Genomic DNA, 16,341 nt, shown 5'->3' on the forward strand with positions numbered 1-16,341 from the left:
GTGCATGGAACAGGCAGCAGCAGAGCTCGCCCTGCCCTCCTTCTCTCTGGAGTGGGAAAGCATGGAGACCTGAGTGGTTGGGAAGAGTTGGGGAACTCACAGCTGCTTTTCCTCTGGCTGCAACTGCAAGTGCAGGGCGAAAGAAGCCAGAGAGTCTCAGGGGATCCCCCCATTTCCTGATTTCATTGTCCTTGTGGATGTCCAGGATGAAGGCTGTGCTTGGCTGGGCCAGAAGCCCCGCAGACAGGTAGAAGATGCACAACTGGCCTGTGACCTCCCTGGGAACCCACTGGGACCCAGCTCAAGTGGACACAGACACTCACCACGCACCCTGCCCCAGCCCTAAGCCTGTGCACACCAAGGCCACAGCACCTCTGCTAGTCTCTCCCACCATGAGCACTCACCCTGGCCCCCTGGCTTGCTTACACTCTCTGTAGGGAGCTCCTTGTGTGGTTGAGACACCAGGTTGATTATGGCCTCAGAAAAGGAGTTTGACATTGTTCCTTCTCTTTCAATATAGTGGAATAATTGAAGCCCTATTGTTATTAGGTCTTCATTAAAAGTCTGATATCATTCTGCGTTAAAGCCATAGGGTCCAGAAATTTTGCTTTTTAATTTTGGGAGGGGCAAACTATACTGACTGTATCTATTTTCTGTAGTGGTGATGACATCAAAATCTTACTAAAAACCATGCAGAGCCTGGTTTAGGCTGTCGTAAAGTAGCCCACCATTTCAGTGTTCCCTGCAAGGTGCCATGGGACAGCAGTAGCATGAGTCTGCATGTACCTCCACAGTTTTCACTAGGGACTACACACACACACACACACACACACACACACACACACACACACTTTACTGACATGGTGCACATTCTTTGCACACAGAAGAAAGTGAGTAGTAGTGAAAACACACCAATAATGGAATTGATGGAGGGAGCTGTGGGGAAGCTGGGGCTTAGAGTTACTTAAAGGCCCTGTGCAGGCTCTCCTTCTGTTGGAGGAGAAACTTCAAGTGCAATGTGGTTCTTTATTTTTTTTTCTCTAAAGCACAGAGGGCTAGGGTGGAACACAGGGCTATGAGCATGTTCGGCAAGTACAGTCACACTGAATTAAATCCTAGGGCTGGAACCTATTAATCTTCTACAGAATTACAGAGCAGCCTGGATGAAGACTCTCAGCTGAAAAGGTGGACATCTCAAGACAGGAACTGGACAATGGCTGACAGACTTGACTGAAGAGTGGAAATGATTTGCTATCTCACAGGAAAAGAAGGCCCCTCATACCACACTGTACTCTAAGGACAGTTTATTCAGGGTAGGATGACATGAACTATTGTATCAGGTCACAGATGTCAGCACAAAGTATCCAAGGTGTTGTATGACAATGGTAGCATTAACAGAACAAAGCACACAGTGTCATGAAGACATAAATCATGAGTTTGTGTAGCAAGACCCAGGCCTCTTCCAGGTTCTTAGATAGTAACTGAGAACCTCAAATACGGTAGTGATGTGATAGTGTGCGGTGAATCTAGTTACAACTAGCTTCTATTGTGACACAGATGACACTTTTTGTGTTATGTTCAGCTTATAATGAATGACTACACCTAAGCATGAGAATAACCAAATACTACATTGCTTCTCTAGCTGCTGAGCTTTTAAAAGCCCTGGGGTGACAGCAAGCTTTTGTGGACATACTGGATTGGTCCTTCTGTACTTTAACTCTCTGACTCACCTCCACTCTCAGTAAGTTAGATCAATTCCTTAAATTGGAAATCAGTCACCTGGAAAAAATCCATTCTCAATATGATACCGGATTGGCCATGGAAAAAGGGTAGCTTGAACTGTCCCACCTCGGTCGGGCTTGCACAGGCCTGCTCTCCAAAAGAAACCTGTGTTCACAGCTGCAGGCTACATTCACTATGGATGTTCTTGAGGTTCCTCCCTAAATGGCTCAGATTAAAATAATTTTCTTGTTAACAATCAAAAAACTGATTATGCCAAGCTGGCCTAGAGGAAGCTAGTTTCTGTTCTGTATTTTATCAGATGTGCATAATACATGTGGTCATCATTGATAATAGTTAAAAGATCTGCTCTATTATGGAAACTAAGTGATGCTGGAGGATGATCCTGACCCACAATGAGCAGTGGGAACACCAGAGCCCTGTAGGGATGCCTGACAACCTAACACATTGAGCACGCACGGCTCAGTAAGGTCCCTGTGAACACACATCTCCTGAGAACTCTCTATTTAATTGTAGGTGATCCTGTCCACCTAATACAGCACCTCATGTGGAATAACAAAAGCCACCTGCAGGAGCTGTGGTGATGACTCACAGTGTAGAGCATCTGCTGCTCTCTCAGAAGAACCACATGGACCCTAACAATTGGGTAAAGTGTGTCAGTGATTACATCATAAACTGTGTGTCAGAGAAACAGCCACATTATCCACACAAAAGACACTGTCACACTGGGTACCCCTTGGTGACTTTGAATTCACTTATTAGGCCAGGCTCCATGGAACATGCAGAGATCCATCTGTAGCTGTCAGTTCTATGTCCACAGGAGGGGACAGAACCCTTTAATAAGAATGATGGTCTTAAGAGTCAAGAGATAGAATTCAATTTTTATTCATAACGAATACATTTTTACAACAAAACAGGATTAAAATGAATAAAAATATTTAAAAATATTTGAAAATAAAAATAGTAACAAGAACATATAAATATGAAACAACAAAAAGAAAACTTCAATTAAAATCATAACAAAAATATTTCTAAAAGCAGATTCTTAACAAACATGTAGAAGCACAGATGTATTGCTGTTTCTCCTCTAGCACACATAATGAAAGGTGGTCCCCCAAGCTGTCACTCAAGTGGTGTTTTCTGAAGAAGAAAGTGAGTAAGAACTCAATCAGTCAGGCTGGCTTAGTGATATATAAATTTAGGGTCTCTAAGAAATGACAAATTAAATTCAGAGGATGAATACTCTTCCAAAAACTGTTGTTACCATTCAGGGTGTTGGTCATCAGGGACACCTGAGAAAGCAACTTATTCTTCAGGAAGCTCTCTTCCTGGTGTGTGTCCAATTCCAGCTCTCTTGCACTTTCTGAGACCTGGGAGAGGAAGGAAGTTTTTCAGATACTGATTTGCTGGGGAAATGCAAGCCAGCTGTCAGAATGCTGCCTTCTACCACCTCAGTTCTATTGGACAATCGACATGGACATTTTAAGTGATATCATTGTTGCTAACTCTGTGGGCAGGGCAAAATCTCCAGCAAGCCTCACAGTAATGTGGGCTGCAAATCTGGGACCCAGACTTATACCAGTGCAAACCAAGAACAGGGCAACGGCAAGAGACCTCATCGGGTTGCAGGAAGAAAGGAGACGTCCATATGTCAAAAAGGATAAAGCCAATGACAAGTACTAATTTGACATTTGCACTTGTTCTTATCCCGGAAAGGTGCTTCCTACACAAGAAGTCACATGACCACAGAGTGTCATTTGTCAAAGAACCAAGAACTTGTTCAAAACTCTACATAGGATCCAATCTATCACATGGATATGCAATAATGAGGTATGTTATTCATCTGTCACCATTTCTAGACTGCAGCTTCAAAAAGAGCAGCAATATATACTTGCAAAATAATTCAGTTTCTGAAAAGTGGTTGAATTCCCAGAATACTTGTGCATAGGCAGAGCAATGAACAATTCCGTTACATGAGGTGGTTGGCTGGTTGTGAGTGTAAATTAGAAAGGAGGTAGGAGAAAGCAAAGATGTATCAAATTGGCAAATTTTATCAGATATTGTTAAGGTGACATAGCTGCTTGACCCTACCAGATGATGCTGGGTCTGGACGTTGCTGGTCTTTATATTTCTTGTAGAAGTCAACCAAATATGTCTGGTTCAGTGCACACTCAAGATGTCCCTCCTTGCTCCCCTGCTTCTGTGGGACGAACTTCTTCCTACATGTGTTCTCCATCAGGAGCTGGCTGAGCAGGTTTCTGGAAATACAGTCTGCATGGTAAGATCATGCTGCCCCTTTCTCCCATTCCTACTCCCAAGTCCCACTAAGTCTACCAGGTCACAGGTACCCATGAAGACTTAATAAAATACATCTCGATACATATAAGGCTGCTGCACAAATCACAAAGAGTTAATTTGGAGAAGAATAAATTGTTTGTTTGGCCTGAGCACCAATTAGTGTCCACATCTCTGAGAAAGAACATGGATCTACAACTATCCATGAAAGCCCAATGCATGAGGGCAACATCAATTAGTAGTGGGCCAACACCCTCAAAAGAGGTCATGCTAACCATGTGGTCTACACACTGAATTTTGTAAAACCTGGTATGAAACCATAGGTCCAGGTCAGCCTAATAACCTTCTGCTTACTTAAATCAGTGCTGTTCTATCTAGAGCCTTCTGAAGATGCCTAGACAATCCTGGGATGAGTAACAGTCTTTTATGGAACTGACAACTGAGTCCTAATGACCCTGGAACACTGTTGTGTAAACAGCACAAGAGATAAAATCATAGCTGAAGACCGTCCAATCCACAACAAAGAAATCAGAAATGGCCATTCCACAGGTGACAGCCTTTCTGACCAGGACTTACCTAGAGAAGGTAATCTCCTTCTTCAGCTTCTGGTTGTTCTCATGGATCACAGTGTTCTCCATCTCTAAGTTGTGCAGAATTGACATGACCGCCTCCTCCATTCTCTCCAGGTCTTCATAATATGGATTTGGCCTGAAGTAGGGCCTGGCCCCAAATGATAGAATACAATGAACATCAGCATTTAGGAATATATGAACTCAGGGTGGGTCCTGTACTACCCCAGTCCTGGATGGACACCTTCTGAATTCTACATATTGGGATCTTCTTCAGCTTCAGAAACGTGTTTTTCTGCGTCCAGGACACCAGAAGCTTGGCTTCCAGATGTAGGCTTCCCTGGCTCCCTTTGTTCAATCAAGAGTAAATCTGCAGTCAATCCAGTTAAGCTATCAAGAGCCTAGGCCACACCTCTCCATGCTCCCCGACCCCAACACACCCAAAACCTGTGATTTCTTTTTTCCTGTTTTGAGAATAGAACATATATCACCACAAAATTATAATCTGCACAAATAATACAAATATACAGACAAACGTGTCCACATAGGCAAAGAACTGTGCTGTTGACAGTGGGGCTCCCAGAACAAAGCATTTACATCACCATGAAAGAGTTAGAGGTAAATACTCAGGCCAAGACATAGACCCCTAGATTCCAGTGTGGAGGGAAATATAAACATATAAAAGTTGTCCATACGCATTTGGATATATGCACACACAGACTCACAGACTGAGACATCCCCACAAAAAAGAGAAATGTAAACAGTCATAGAAAGAGAAAGAGAAATATGGAAACAGAGAGCAGTGTGAGAACCAGGAGAAATGCATGCACCATTGCTGTCTCAGAGGGCAAGACACACAGACAAGAACAAACAGGCCTGAGCCTGAGACTTTCTCGTCAAGCATTGAGATGAACAGTGTGGGACCAGGCCCCTCAGGCTGCTGCCTGGATCTTCCAGCACTCAGTCCCCTGCCTAGCAAGTACAGAGACTCACCATAAACTCACTGCAATTACAATCTTGCAAAGCCACCAGCTCAAGGGCTTTGCAAATGCACACTAGACACTCACTCTCCCTGACTTTATCCCTGAATTCTTCATTCAGACCACAAGTTCTGCTTTTCAATAAATGGAAGCAGATGAGTCCATTTTCCATCTCGCTCCTCAGGGTCAGGTTCTGAATCTCCTCTTTATGGGAGGTGAGGTTTAGCACAGGGTGGATAGGGAGGCACAGCTTTCTTGAACCCAAAACCTTAATAGGAGAAGATGAAGGTGACCTTGCAGACCCAGGAATGAAACAAGAGCATTTGGAGCGATTCATACCTGTTCTTCATGGATCTCTCTGTCAGGAACCTCAGGCGATCTCTCAGGTCATTTCTCTTTTCGGTAATGAGCTGCAGCTCTTCAATCAGCCTCTCCTTTTCCTTCTTGGCCTGCTTCTCCCTTAGGTCAGTGCCAGGGGATGATGTTTCTCTCCCAGCGTCTGTAGGTAGAAGAACACAAGTGAACCTGCATGGGGAGAATGCATAGAGTGTACATAGACCACAGTTAGGCATAAACAGGAGAACAAGCCTGGAACCAGGTGTCACTGCTAGGCGATTGGTCTATGCTTAAGAGGCCTCCTCAGTGGATCTCAGTTCTCCCACTACTCTATAGAGACCAAGAGATGTAAGCAGCCAGGTATGCCCTATGCCGGACATCACGTGCTTACATGTACCACGGAGATGGCTTCTCCAGGATTATTATCAGCTGAACAGGGTACAACTTGGTTTCAGGACCCTCACCCCTGTGGTTTCAGAACTCAGATGATAACATCACCATCCACAAAACTTGAATGATTGGAGACTCTCAGATGTCCTACCCTGATACTCTACGTGAACAACTTCGGATTTAAAAAGCATTTCCAGGGAGGACATGGTCAACAGACATATCAGGGCCCCTATTTGATACACCAAACGCTCCAGAAATGAGAGTAGGTTACAGGCTGAATCTTGGTCTACCCGTTCCAAATAGTTTTGGTATTTTAGAAAAATGTAACACACAACCTCAAATATATAAAGCTAACGATGACCCTGCCAGTTAGAAGAAATCAGAGGAGGTGTAAGAACATAAGGTTATTGCCTGGAGCACAATTCTCTCCCTGTTCCTACTGTCAGATATCCACTGTATTTAAAGAAGCAATGATAGTGAAATACATTGCTGCCCTGTCTAAACTCAGAAAAGGTGGACCCTCCATGACTCCTGATGGTGTTATTATATCAATGTAACATAACAAATGAACTGAAAAGTAAAGGCCAGAAGTTCACAGTATAATAGCATTGGCATTACCATATCCTCCCAGTGGGGATGGGGAAACTAAAGGTCTGAAATCCTTGACTTTAAGAATTGTAATATTCATGGAAATTCAATTCCTTTTCAGATGCTCCAGTTGTTGTGGCCCATTGCTAGAAAGGTAAGGTTAAGCCTCCACCCCCCTGACAGGAAGCTCAAAATATACTGCCCATGGCTTACTTGACATTCCCCAGAAGTCCTGTCTTTGTCCACCATTACTTTGAGACGAAAGGCCAGACTCCTTCACTCTAGTCTCTCCAGAATCGACGATCCCCCTCCCAAAACGCTTCCTAAGATGGGAAAACATGTCTTTGGTTGTAACCGCCAGACTCAGTATGAGAGAAACTAGGGCACTGGCCGTCACTACAACACTGGTGACATCACAGAGGATGCCAAGAACTCTCTAGGAGATAATAGAATGTCCAAGAAAAGACAGCTGATGTCATGGGGAGCAGATTTTGTTTCCTGATAATAATCTCCCTGTACTGAGCATAAGCTGAGGGGCCCTTTCCAGGAGGCTTTCCCAGGGCAGAGCCACTGGGAATCTCCTCCTTCTAATGCCAAATTTTCCTCAAGGCTTGATTATAAAACAACCTTAGTAATTCCTATGCATCTAAATGAATGTTTCCTTCCATATCTTGCCCCAAAATGTCTCATCATAACTCAAATTGTCCTCATTCACCAATGTTAGCCATTAAACTTCCTGAGATTTCACACCAGTTTGAATATGCAGTCAAAAGTTCTCTTGTCTCATTATGTACAGGTGGTTTATATCACATCAAGAAATAGTCTCCATGGTAGGTTATAACATGGGTGTGTATTAGGGGAACACTCATGAAGTCATGTGCTTAGCAATTGACAATTGCCAATAAATTCCTAGGAGAAAGAGTTGAAGTCTTTATGGTGCTAGGAAAAGTGTGGAGACCAGTTGGCAGAGGAAAGTGCAAGATTGGAGCCACCAGTGAACGGAACCTCATGCTGCTTGTGGGGTTCTCCTCTCTGCACCAAGGTCACCAAAGGAGCACTGCTCACAGGCCTGAGTAAGATGTACCATGAGCTTCTATCAGAAAAATAAAATAGTCAAGAGACATAGGGGGTGCACATAAACAACTAAAATGAGGCTATAAACATCATTAAGTGGATAGAGCAAGGTCCCAGTACCTGTACACTGGGAAATGGCCACCCCACCAAACACAGAAGCATCTATCATAGTAAAGAATGAATACTTTATAGAATGCACACACTAAACACTGATTGATCACATCCGTAGTTCAAATTTTGGGAGCAAATTCATGGCCCCAACTCTCTTTCTCTCAACTTATATAGCAAAAAATAAGAAAGAAAGAGAAAAGAAAAAATCAAAACAAAAAGCTCAAGCTTCTCTCTCATATGAAGATTGCAGGAAGTGTTATCTGGTGGTCAGTTCTGATTGGGCCATTTTAGATAGAACAGTGAACAGAGACCCTTAATGTGATGGGCCCTATATAAAGCTTTTTGCAATATTGGAATTTTAACAAACCTCATCCCGAACATACAGAAGAGGCAAGGATGTGATCACCATGCCCTTGTTCTCTATCAGGTTATTTTTCTGCGTCCTTGATTGTCAGGCATATAACAGCAACAATCTGAAATAGCTGGTAGACATGGAAAATCGTGGCTAAAACTATAGTTGTGGGTTGCACACCTCAACTGTCACAGGCTAATGCTGTCCTCACAGTCCTTGGAGGCTACTCTTGTAAGCCTATGTATTGGAAAGTGGAAGGAAGTTTATCTGAGCTCAAAGAGAACCTGGCTAACCAGGTAGAGGGCAACATGCGATACTTGAGACCCTGTCTAAAACCAGCGCAGAAACCCACTCTTCATTCAAAGCATCATCTATGAATTCTCAATTATCTACCATTCTCTCCCTACCAGTCGTTCAGTTTGGAATGGTAGAAAAAAATGGAACTGATCTTTCTATTGTAAGGACCTTGATCTCTCTTTCCTTAGGTCCACATTAAGAGTGCATACAAATGGATACCACCATCTGAACATCTTAGTATTATCTACTCTGTATATCTAGCATAATACTGTGCCTATGACAATCTCAAGCTTCCTTGAGCATTGTTGCCCCAGCAAGAAGTATGAAGTACTGAGGCCAGTCCCCAGGGAACCTTTCAAGGGTTAAAAAGAAAGCCATCAGAGATACTCCACTTTTTGTCCTTAGATTAAATCAAGCTGACACAATGTGAACCTGGTGGGCTATTTAACCATGCATCTTTCTTCCAACCCCCCCCCCCCATTCTGAGTTCAGTCCATGGCAGAATTCATTCCCCAGCATCGTAGATATTTCTTTGTATATTTCCACAAGAGCCAGGTTTCTTTCTCTTTTAAATAGAATTAGTTGTAGTCAATCAACTGCTGCCCTATGTAAGAAATGATTAGTATGTATTGTAACTTACCACACTGTATTTGTGTATCCACGTACGTTAGTGTTAATCCAGCATTACTGAGGAATTGGAAACCAGCGCTGTGGCCATGCCTTTCTGTGCCTACTCCTGGCTCACAGGCAGCAGGGGGGCAGACCTTGAGTTCCTCTTCAGGGACCAAGTGATGTTGAATGGGCACTGAGCAGGCAGAGAAACACAGCTGAGGCAGCTCCTTTCAGTTATCAAACACATCATCTCCTTCCCTGCTGAGGTCTTGCCCCCACACCTACCTTAACAGCGGCAAATTTGTTACACAGCAGCCAGCTCTTTCCTATTGTGCTGTAATACGCCTCCACATCATGGATGCTGAAAACAAGCTAACACAAAACAAAAAAATCTGACACTGAACTGTGTGGTGCTGGTCACATACCCTGTTATGTTCTGTATATTATGAGGTTTGTTAATCTTAACAAGTTCCCCAACTATAAGCTTCCCATAGGACCCATCAGATTCAAGGAAAATAGGAACAATTATGTGTAAAATGTCCTGAGTCAGGGCCCATAGACATCAACATTTACAGCCGTTGTGCGTGAGCCCATGTGGATCTTGCAATGAGCTGGGCCTAGCAATGTCCAGTACACAGTTGTGAGCTATTGCTCTGGTTGAACTGTATTGGTGTGTGCATTCAATGAACTACACCTATTTAAATGAATTCAGTGTTACTGTGGTTTGAGTCCAGACCTCTTGACACCAAATCTTCCCTTCAGCAGCATTTAGGAGAAGAAGCTAAGGTCAGGAGAGGTGACATCTTGCCATAAGTTATGTGACAAGAGGGATGGTGAATGATCCCTTGTGATAAGAATCAAGGTTTCCTCTGTGGTACGTACTTAGGTCTATACTGGCCCTGTGCAACAGCTTCAAGAACCCATTTCTGATTTCCCTTGGGATTCCCTTGATGATGCACTCAGTCAGGATTGGACACAACCAAAATGGTAGTCAAAGTACTTGATTTAAAAAGTGTAGGGAACACTGCAAACTCACGTTTCAGGATATTTGATTACATTGTAAGCCCCAAGATTTGTTATTTACTTAAAAGAAAATATATGTCTGGCGGTGTAGGTCAGCACTAACACAGACATTTAACTCTAGAACTTGCTGATTTTTATTGATAGAGAAACTGCACAGAATTGCTATAGGGGCCTGTGTCTTAGGTCTGTTTCCCTAGTATATCCTCTACATCTCTCATGATGGTGATCCTGTTTCTGGCTAAATGTATGTCTGTTTACTGGGGAATTGAGTTTAGTGACATGCAAATATTATTTAAACCTATGTATTAAATTTTGTCATTTTGTTAATTTTTGTGGTTTTTATTGGCTTCTTTTGATTGACTGTTGTAGTTTTATTAAATTATTTCCTGTTTTCTATAGTATTTTATCCTTCCCTTCAAACTAAAGTATTCCTTTTAGGATCCTCTACAGAGCTGTCTTACCAGTTATACATATTGTGTTAAATTTATTTTTAGTGTGCATTAGTCAGCACAGTAGCTGGGCAGCTGCCTGCCCTCCATGGTATCAGATTTACTTTCCAAACAATAACGCTCAACTCTTACTGACTGTGTAGCATCTTGGCTGCTCTTTGTTCCCCTTGGACAGCCCTCAGGACCAGGCTCTCCTCTCCCTTAACCATGGCTGCTGTCCTCTTCCTCTCTCCTCTCCATCACACACGTTCTTCCTTTATTCTCTGGCAGCTTCTTCTTCCTTCTTCCCTCCTCATGATCCTCTCTAGCAAAGCCCTCAAAGCTCACCTCCCCCATCTCTCTGCTGTGCAGCTGTTGGCTGTTGGCTTCTTTAAAATCACAGTTAACTGGGAGCAGGGTCAGCTTTTGGGGATTTGCCAGTCTTGAGTTCCACAAATTAGCATTAAACACAAGAAGAATTAGGCCAATCCACTACAGGGATTTCTTTTGTTTTATTTTGATGTAATTATTCTTTTACCTTTTTGCTTTTTATTTTATTTGTGGCTATATTTTATTAATTGGTTATTTTATTTATTTATATTTCCAATGTTGTCCCAGTTTCCAGACTCCCCTCATCAAATCTTACATCCCATTTCTGCTCAGCTTTGCCTATATGACAGTATCCCCCACCCACACATATCCATTCCCACCTCACACCTCTAGGACCTCCTTTTGGTGGGGCAACAGGCCTCAGGGTAGTCAATGGCCTCCCACCACATGGATACCAGTTAAGTCAGTCCTCTTCTACACAGTGAACTAGAACCATAGACCCATCCTTGTATATCCTTTGGCTGGCAGTTTGGTCCCTAGGAGCTGGGGGATTGGTGACAGAAGGTCTGTTTAGATATTAAAGACCAATGATTGCTGCTTTCTCTTCTTTTTCTAGTTATTGGTGAAATTATGTTTGTGTGCTTCTCTTTTTTGAAATTATTGAGAGATGATTAGTTTCTTGGTTTTTCTTGGGTACAGTTTAGCTCACTGTCTTGAAGTTTTCCTCCTATTATCCTCTGTTGTGCTCTCTTAAAGAAAAATATTGTTTAAATTTGGTTTTGTTGTGAAATATCTTGGTTTCTCCATTTATGGTGATTGCGAATTATGCTGGTTATAGTAGCCTTGGTCTGCATTACATCTGCCCAATTTTTTCTGGCTTTTGGAGTCTCTGTCGAGAAGTCTGCTGTAATTCAGATAGGTCTGAATTCATTTGTTGCTGGATATTTATACTTTACCCATTTAATATTCTTTCTTTTATCTGTGCATTTAGTGTTTTAATTATTATGTGAATGGAGGAAATTTTTCTGGTTAAATTAATTTTGCATTCTCTAGGCTTGTTGTACCCTTATGGGCTTTTATTTCTTTACCTTATGGAAGTTTTCTGCTATGATTTGTTGAAGATGTTTACTGGACCTATGAACTGGAAATGTCAATTCTCTTTTATATCTCTTATCCTTAGGTTAGGACTTTTAATTGTGTCCTGAAATTCATGTATGTTTGGATTCAATAAACCATACATGTTTATCTGAGATGGGTGTTTTGTGTTTTGTGGGGTGACCTCCTTTACCCCAACTCTTCCATTTAGAAGCACGTTCGATAATGAGACATGGTCAGCAGTGGTGACCTCTTGCCATAAACTATATGAAAATAGGGAGGTGACTTTATGTGTGTCAAGTATCAGTAGTCTCCTGGGTGGTTTTGGTCCCCGGTTGGCCCTATACAACAGTTTCAAAAGCCCAGGATTGATGTTCCTTGGGATTCCCATGGTGATGCACACAGACATGACAGAAAAAGGCCAGAATACACAGGATAGTACTTGACTTATGTAATAGAGAGAACATTATTAAGTTATGTTACAAAATATTCGATCACACTGTGATCTCCCTGAATGTATTATTTAATGAAAAACTATTGTGTGGTATAGCATCGCCAGGGCACAGACATTTAATGCAAGAGCTCTTTGTTTACTGTGAACATGGACTTTATTACTGTTCAGCTCACCTACCTCACACCTTTACTGCAAAGCTAAAGGGCACTTAGGTCTAGAGCAGATCAAGGCACAACTTGATAGGAAATGAACATAAGTAGGGCAATGGAAAGTCTTTCAGTTGTAGGATTTTTAAGAAAGTGTGCAGAGAGAGCTACAGTGCTCTTCTTCTGGGGGAACAGTGAATTAGGAAGGACAGTTGGGAGCTTCACTTAAATACAGCATCTGACTCCTGAGACCTTATTGGTAAATTAATGTCTGGAATTTTGTGTCGTAAAACAATGCATTGCCTTTGCAGCTTTTGGCAAGGGCCATCGACAGAGAGATCACACCAGCTGGGGACAATCTGAAAAGAAATCAGGTTTTCTTAAGTCACCTGAGAAGTCCTCAAGGAGACAGGAATGAATGGGTAGCACCATAATAGAAGGCCTTAGGATCTCAGATAGTTCTACTCGAGATGCCTTGAAAATAGAAGCAGAAAATGAAAAACTAAATGACTTCACAGGAATTAGCTCAATTCTGATTATGATTATTTCATATTGGTATTTTATACTTGATTCATTTTTTAAAAGTTTTAAAATAAGAGTCTTCGGTTTTAATTTGAGGCTGTCTTAGAATCATGAAATGCTTACACTCTGGGCAACTAAACTCCAGGAAATCTTCTCCAGTCATACAGCTGGGTCATATGTGAGGCAACAACTGTTTAAAAGGGAGAGCTGGTTGCTTTCTCCTGGAAGAAGCATTTGGGGGTTGACTGTCACTTCTGAGCCTTCTGTTCTGAGTCACTTCGCAGAAGGGGCACTTTGCTCTAACTCCTCCATGGGACCCATCCAGCACTGGGGCTGGAGGATCCTATGGTGTTGCAGCTCTGAGCTGGGAGGGGTTGCTCTCACCCTGACTTGAAGAAGCCTGTTTTCACAGCTGATCTAGATCTGAGGAACAGGTGCTTTTAAAGAAGCATGTGAAAGTATCTCCTGCAGGAGAGCTCACTATGCAGGAAAGTCACACAGGACAGGGAAAAGTGGCTTCCCAACTTCCACGGGGCGAGCGAACCAGGGAGGGCACAGGATGGTTGAGGAGTTTATGAAAGGCCTGCATCTCCCTGAAAGTCTTCCAGCAACCCTACATCCCACCACTATCCCAGGCTCACAGGTGAGGATCAGCCAAGCCTGCCACCTACAGGGGTCCCTGCAAAGTAAACCTGGAGTGGTGAACTGGGGAAAACACTTCAGGGGAGGGGGAGACACCAGTCCCCAGGGCCAAGCCTGGCATCTGTTCATTTGGCTCTGGCTTCTAGGTGTTGCCTAGTGCAGGGCTTGGTGAGCCCAGATCTCAAAAGTCTTTGGCCAAAGAAGTGAGAGCCCACAGGGCAATGCAAACCACGGCAGGGCAGGGCAGAGCAAAGCCCCACTCCAGCAGACAGTGTATAAGCTATGGGCTCCCAGGACTGGCAGGAGCAGGGCTAACCCTTGCTCTTTGGGCGGGGCGGGGCGGGGCGGGGCGGGGCGGGGCGGGGCGGGGCAGGGAAGGGCAGGGCAGGGCAGGGCAGGGCAGGGTGTTCCGCACTCCAGCAGACAGTGTATAAGCTATGGGCATGCGGGACTGGCTCATTATAAGGCAGGGGAGTAACACACTCCTTCTAAACAAAGAATGACTGTACTAATAATCTAACCTTAATATTTTGAATTTCTTGTCCCATATAAAGAACTGCCTCTTCTAGAGCATTCGCCCTGTCTTCAAACCCTCCATGTATCTTTCCTTGAATCAATAAAGCAATACTAACATTCTTAGATAACTTAGATGAGCAGTGTGGACCTCTCTAACCAAAGAAGTAGTAGATAAGGCAAAAGGAGTCATTACACCAATCAGAGCAGTAAGACCCAGAATTAAGGCAACCACAAAACGCCTACCTCTACGAAGTACAGAGGAGGCATGATGAATGGCCTCTATGCCAGGATCAAAAAACCATGTCCCATTAACATAGACAGGCAAAAGTACATAAGGAGGTTGTCGTACTATGACAAAAACATTTTTCCTTGTAACAGTAAGACAATTAGATAATTGACAATTTATGCAAGTAACATGATAAACACCATGACCATCCTGACAAGGGAAAAATCGCCATGCTCTTCAGAGGAAAGAAAGGAGAAAGGAGCAGCCACACAGGCTAAAACGGAAGCAGAAACTCTCTTAACCTCAGAACGAGGTCTAATAAGGGTTACTTTATGAGGAGCAGCCAAAAGACGCTATAGATCAGGCTGAACAGGAAGCAAGTGGGAATTAAAAATTGGGGGAAAGGTAGGGGAAGCCCATCCAGGGGCAAACCAGGCATTAGCAGGGGAGGTCGGTAAGGAAACATCTCCTTTGGTAAACCTATACTGTTTCAATTGCATAGATAATCATGTTCTGGACTACTAACAGACCAATCCAAAAGTTTAAAAGTTTGAGCTGTAGGGCTAAAGGGAGTAAAGTACGCAGCTTTGGAGAGAAAACCGCAAGACCACCATTGAGGGTAGCCATTAATAGCAATATTCTCCCAATCAGAGATCAGCTCCTCGCCATTCTGACAAGCAAACAAAAGGGAAGGCAAAGGACCTGAAGAAGATGGAGAATAATGAAAGCCTCCTTTAAAAGGTAAAAATAATTTTAGAAACTGAATGTCTCGCTGACTGGTGGAATCGTCACTACAAGCATATTTTCGAGGAGTTGGAGACTCTGAAATTAACTCTCTCTCCTCTAAAGAGAAACACCCTTTAATGTCATTTTAAACAGTAAAGCGTGTGGGAAGGGAGTCAGCGATTCCAGAATAGTTGTAGCAAGTCAAAGTTCGTTCTTTGAAATAAGAACTACTTTCTCCTCACCTTGACAAGGCCAAATTCCCAAGGGGCCACATGAAACAAGGGAGGATCAGGTAAATAAGCCCAGTAGGAGTCTTGGGCAGCAGCATAGAGAAAAATAATTACCTGGGTGAAGAGAAGTGAAAGCATAGCAGGACAAGATTGGAGGGAGTAACTGGGAGTCGGAGAGGAAGCACGCTATCTCTTGCAGCAGAGACCAATTCTTGAAGCTGATCCCAAGTTGGCAACAGCGTGGTAGATGAGCGACCATGCAGCTGAAGCCTGGTGAAAGCAGAAGTGAGGCGCTGCTCAGAGCTGTCTGGCGTCATCAGGAATGAGGCACGCTCTGCTCTCATCTTTCGCTGTCGGTTGTTGAGGGGAGACTTTCTGCTTTTCTGCCCTGGGATTGTATGATCTGATGAGGCGGTCCGGAATCCAGACTGGTGACTCGGCATCCTGTGGAAAGACACATGCATGCCCCCTTGCGGAGGAGAGAAGAACATCTGGTCCCTTCCACGTAGATGAAACAGCTTTCTGCAAATCTAAGGGATGGTGATGTTCCCTAGGATCGCAATGGTGCTGTTGCAGATCTACCTTGAGAATCTTTTTTTCCTTTTTCTTCCATCTAAATTAAATTGGGTATTTCTTATTTACATTTCAAAGGTTATTCC

The 16,341-nt window shown here is 43.3% G+C and overlaps 1 protein-coding gene across 4 annotated transcripts; it reads right to left on the reverse strand.

Moving 5' to 3' along the window:
- Window positions 1–2,610: 2,610 nt before the first annotated feature.
- On the reverse strand, window positions 2,611–16,120 carry LOC134483278 (disks large homolog 5-like). Of its 4 annotated transcripts, none has more exons than XM_087596192.1 (8): window positions 15,797–16,120; window positions 9,373–9,537; window positions 7,112–7,221; window positions 5,924–6,083; window positions 4,612–4,755; window positions 3,832–3,998; window positions 3,005–3,110; window positions 2,611–2,880 (listed from the first exon to the last, which is right to left on the reverse strand). In XM_087596192.1, exons 3-7 carry the CDS (start codon window positions 7,116–7,118, stop codon window positions 3,046–3,048), a joined length of 543 nt encoding a protein of 180 aa, XP_087452318.1. In that variant the 5' UTR covers window positions 7,119–7,221; window positions 9,373–9,537; window positions 15,797–16,120; the 3' UTR covers window positions 2,611–2,880; window positions 3,005–3,045. The 4 variants fall into 4 exon arrangements, with proteins under 4 accessions (XP_087452318.1, XP_087452320.1, XP_087452317.1 ...); XM_087596194.1 differs by lacking the exon at window positions 7,112–7,221 and adding an exon at window positions 9,630–9,716; XM_087596191.1 differs by lacking the exon at window positions 7,112–7,221.
- Window positions 16,121–16,341: the final 221 nt, after the last annotated feature.

This window comes from Rattus norvegicus, chromosome 19, assembly GCF_021556685.1.
Source record: "Rattus norvegicus strain SHRSP/BbbUtx chromosome 19, alternate assembly SHRSP_T2T, whole genome shotgun sequence".
Taxonomy (NCBI): Eukaryota; Metazoa; Chordata; class Mammalia; order Rodentia; family Muridae; genus Rattus; species Rattus norvegicus.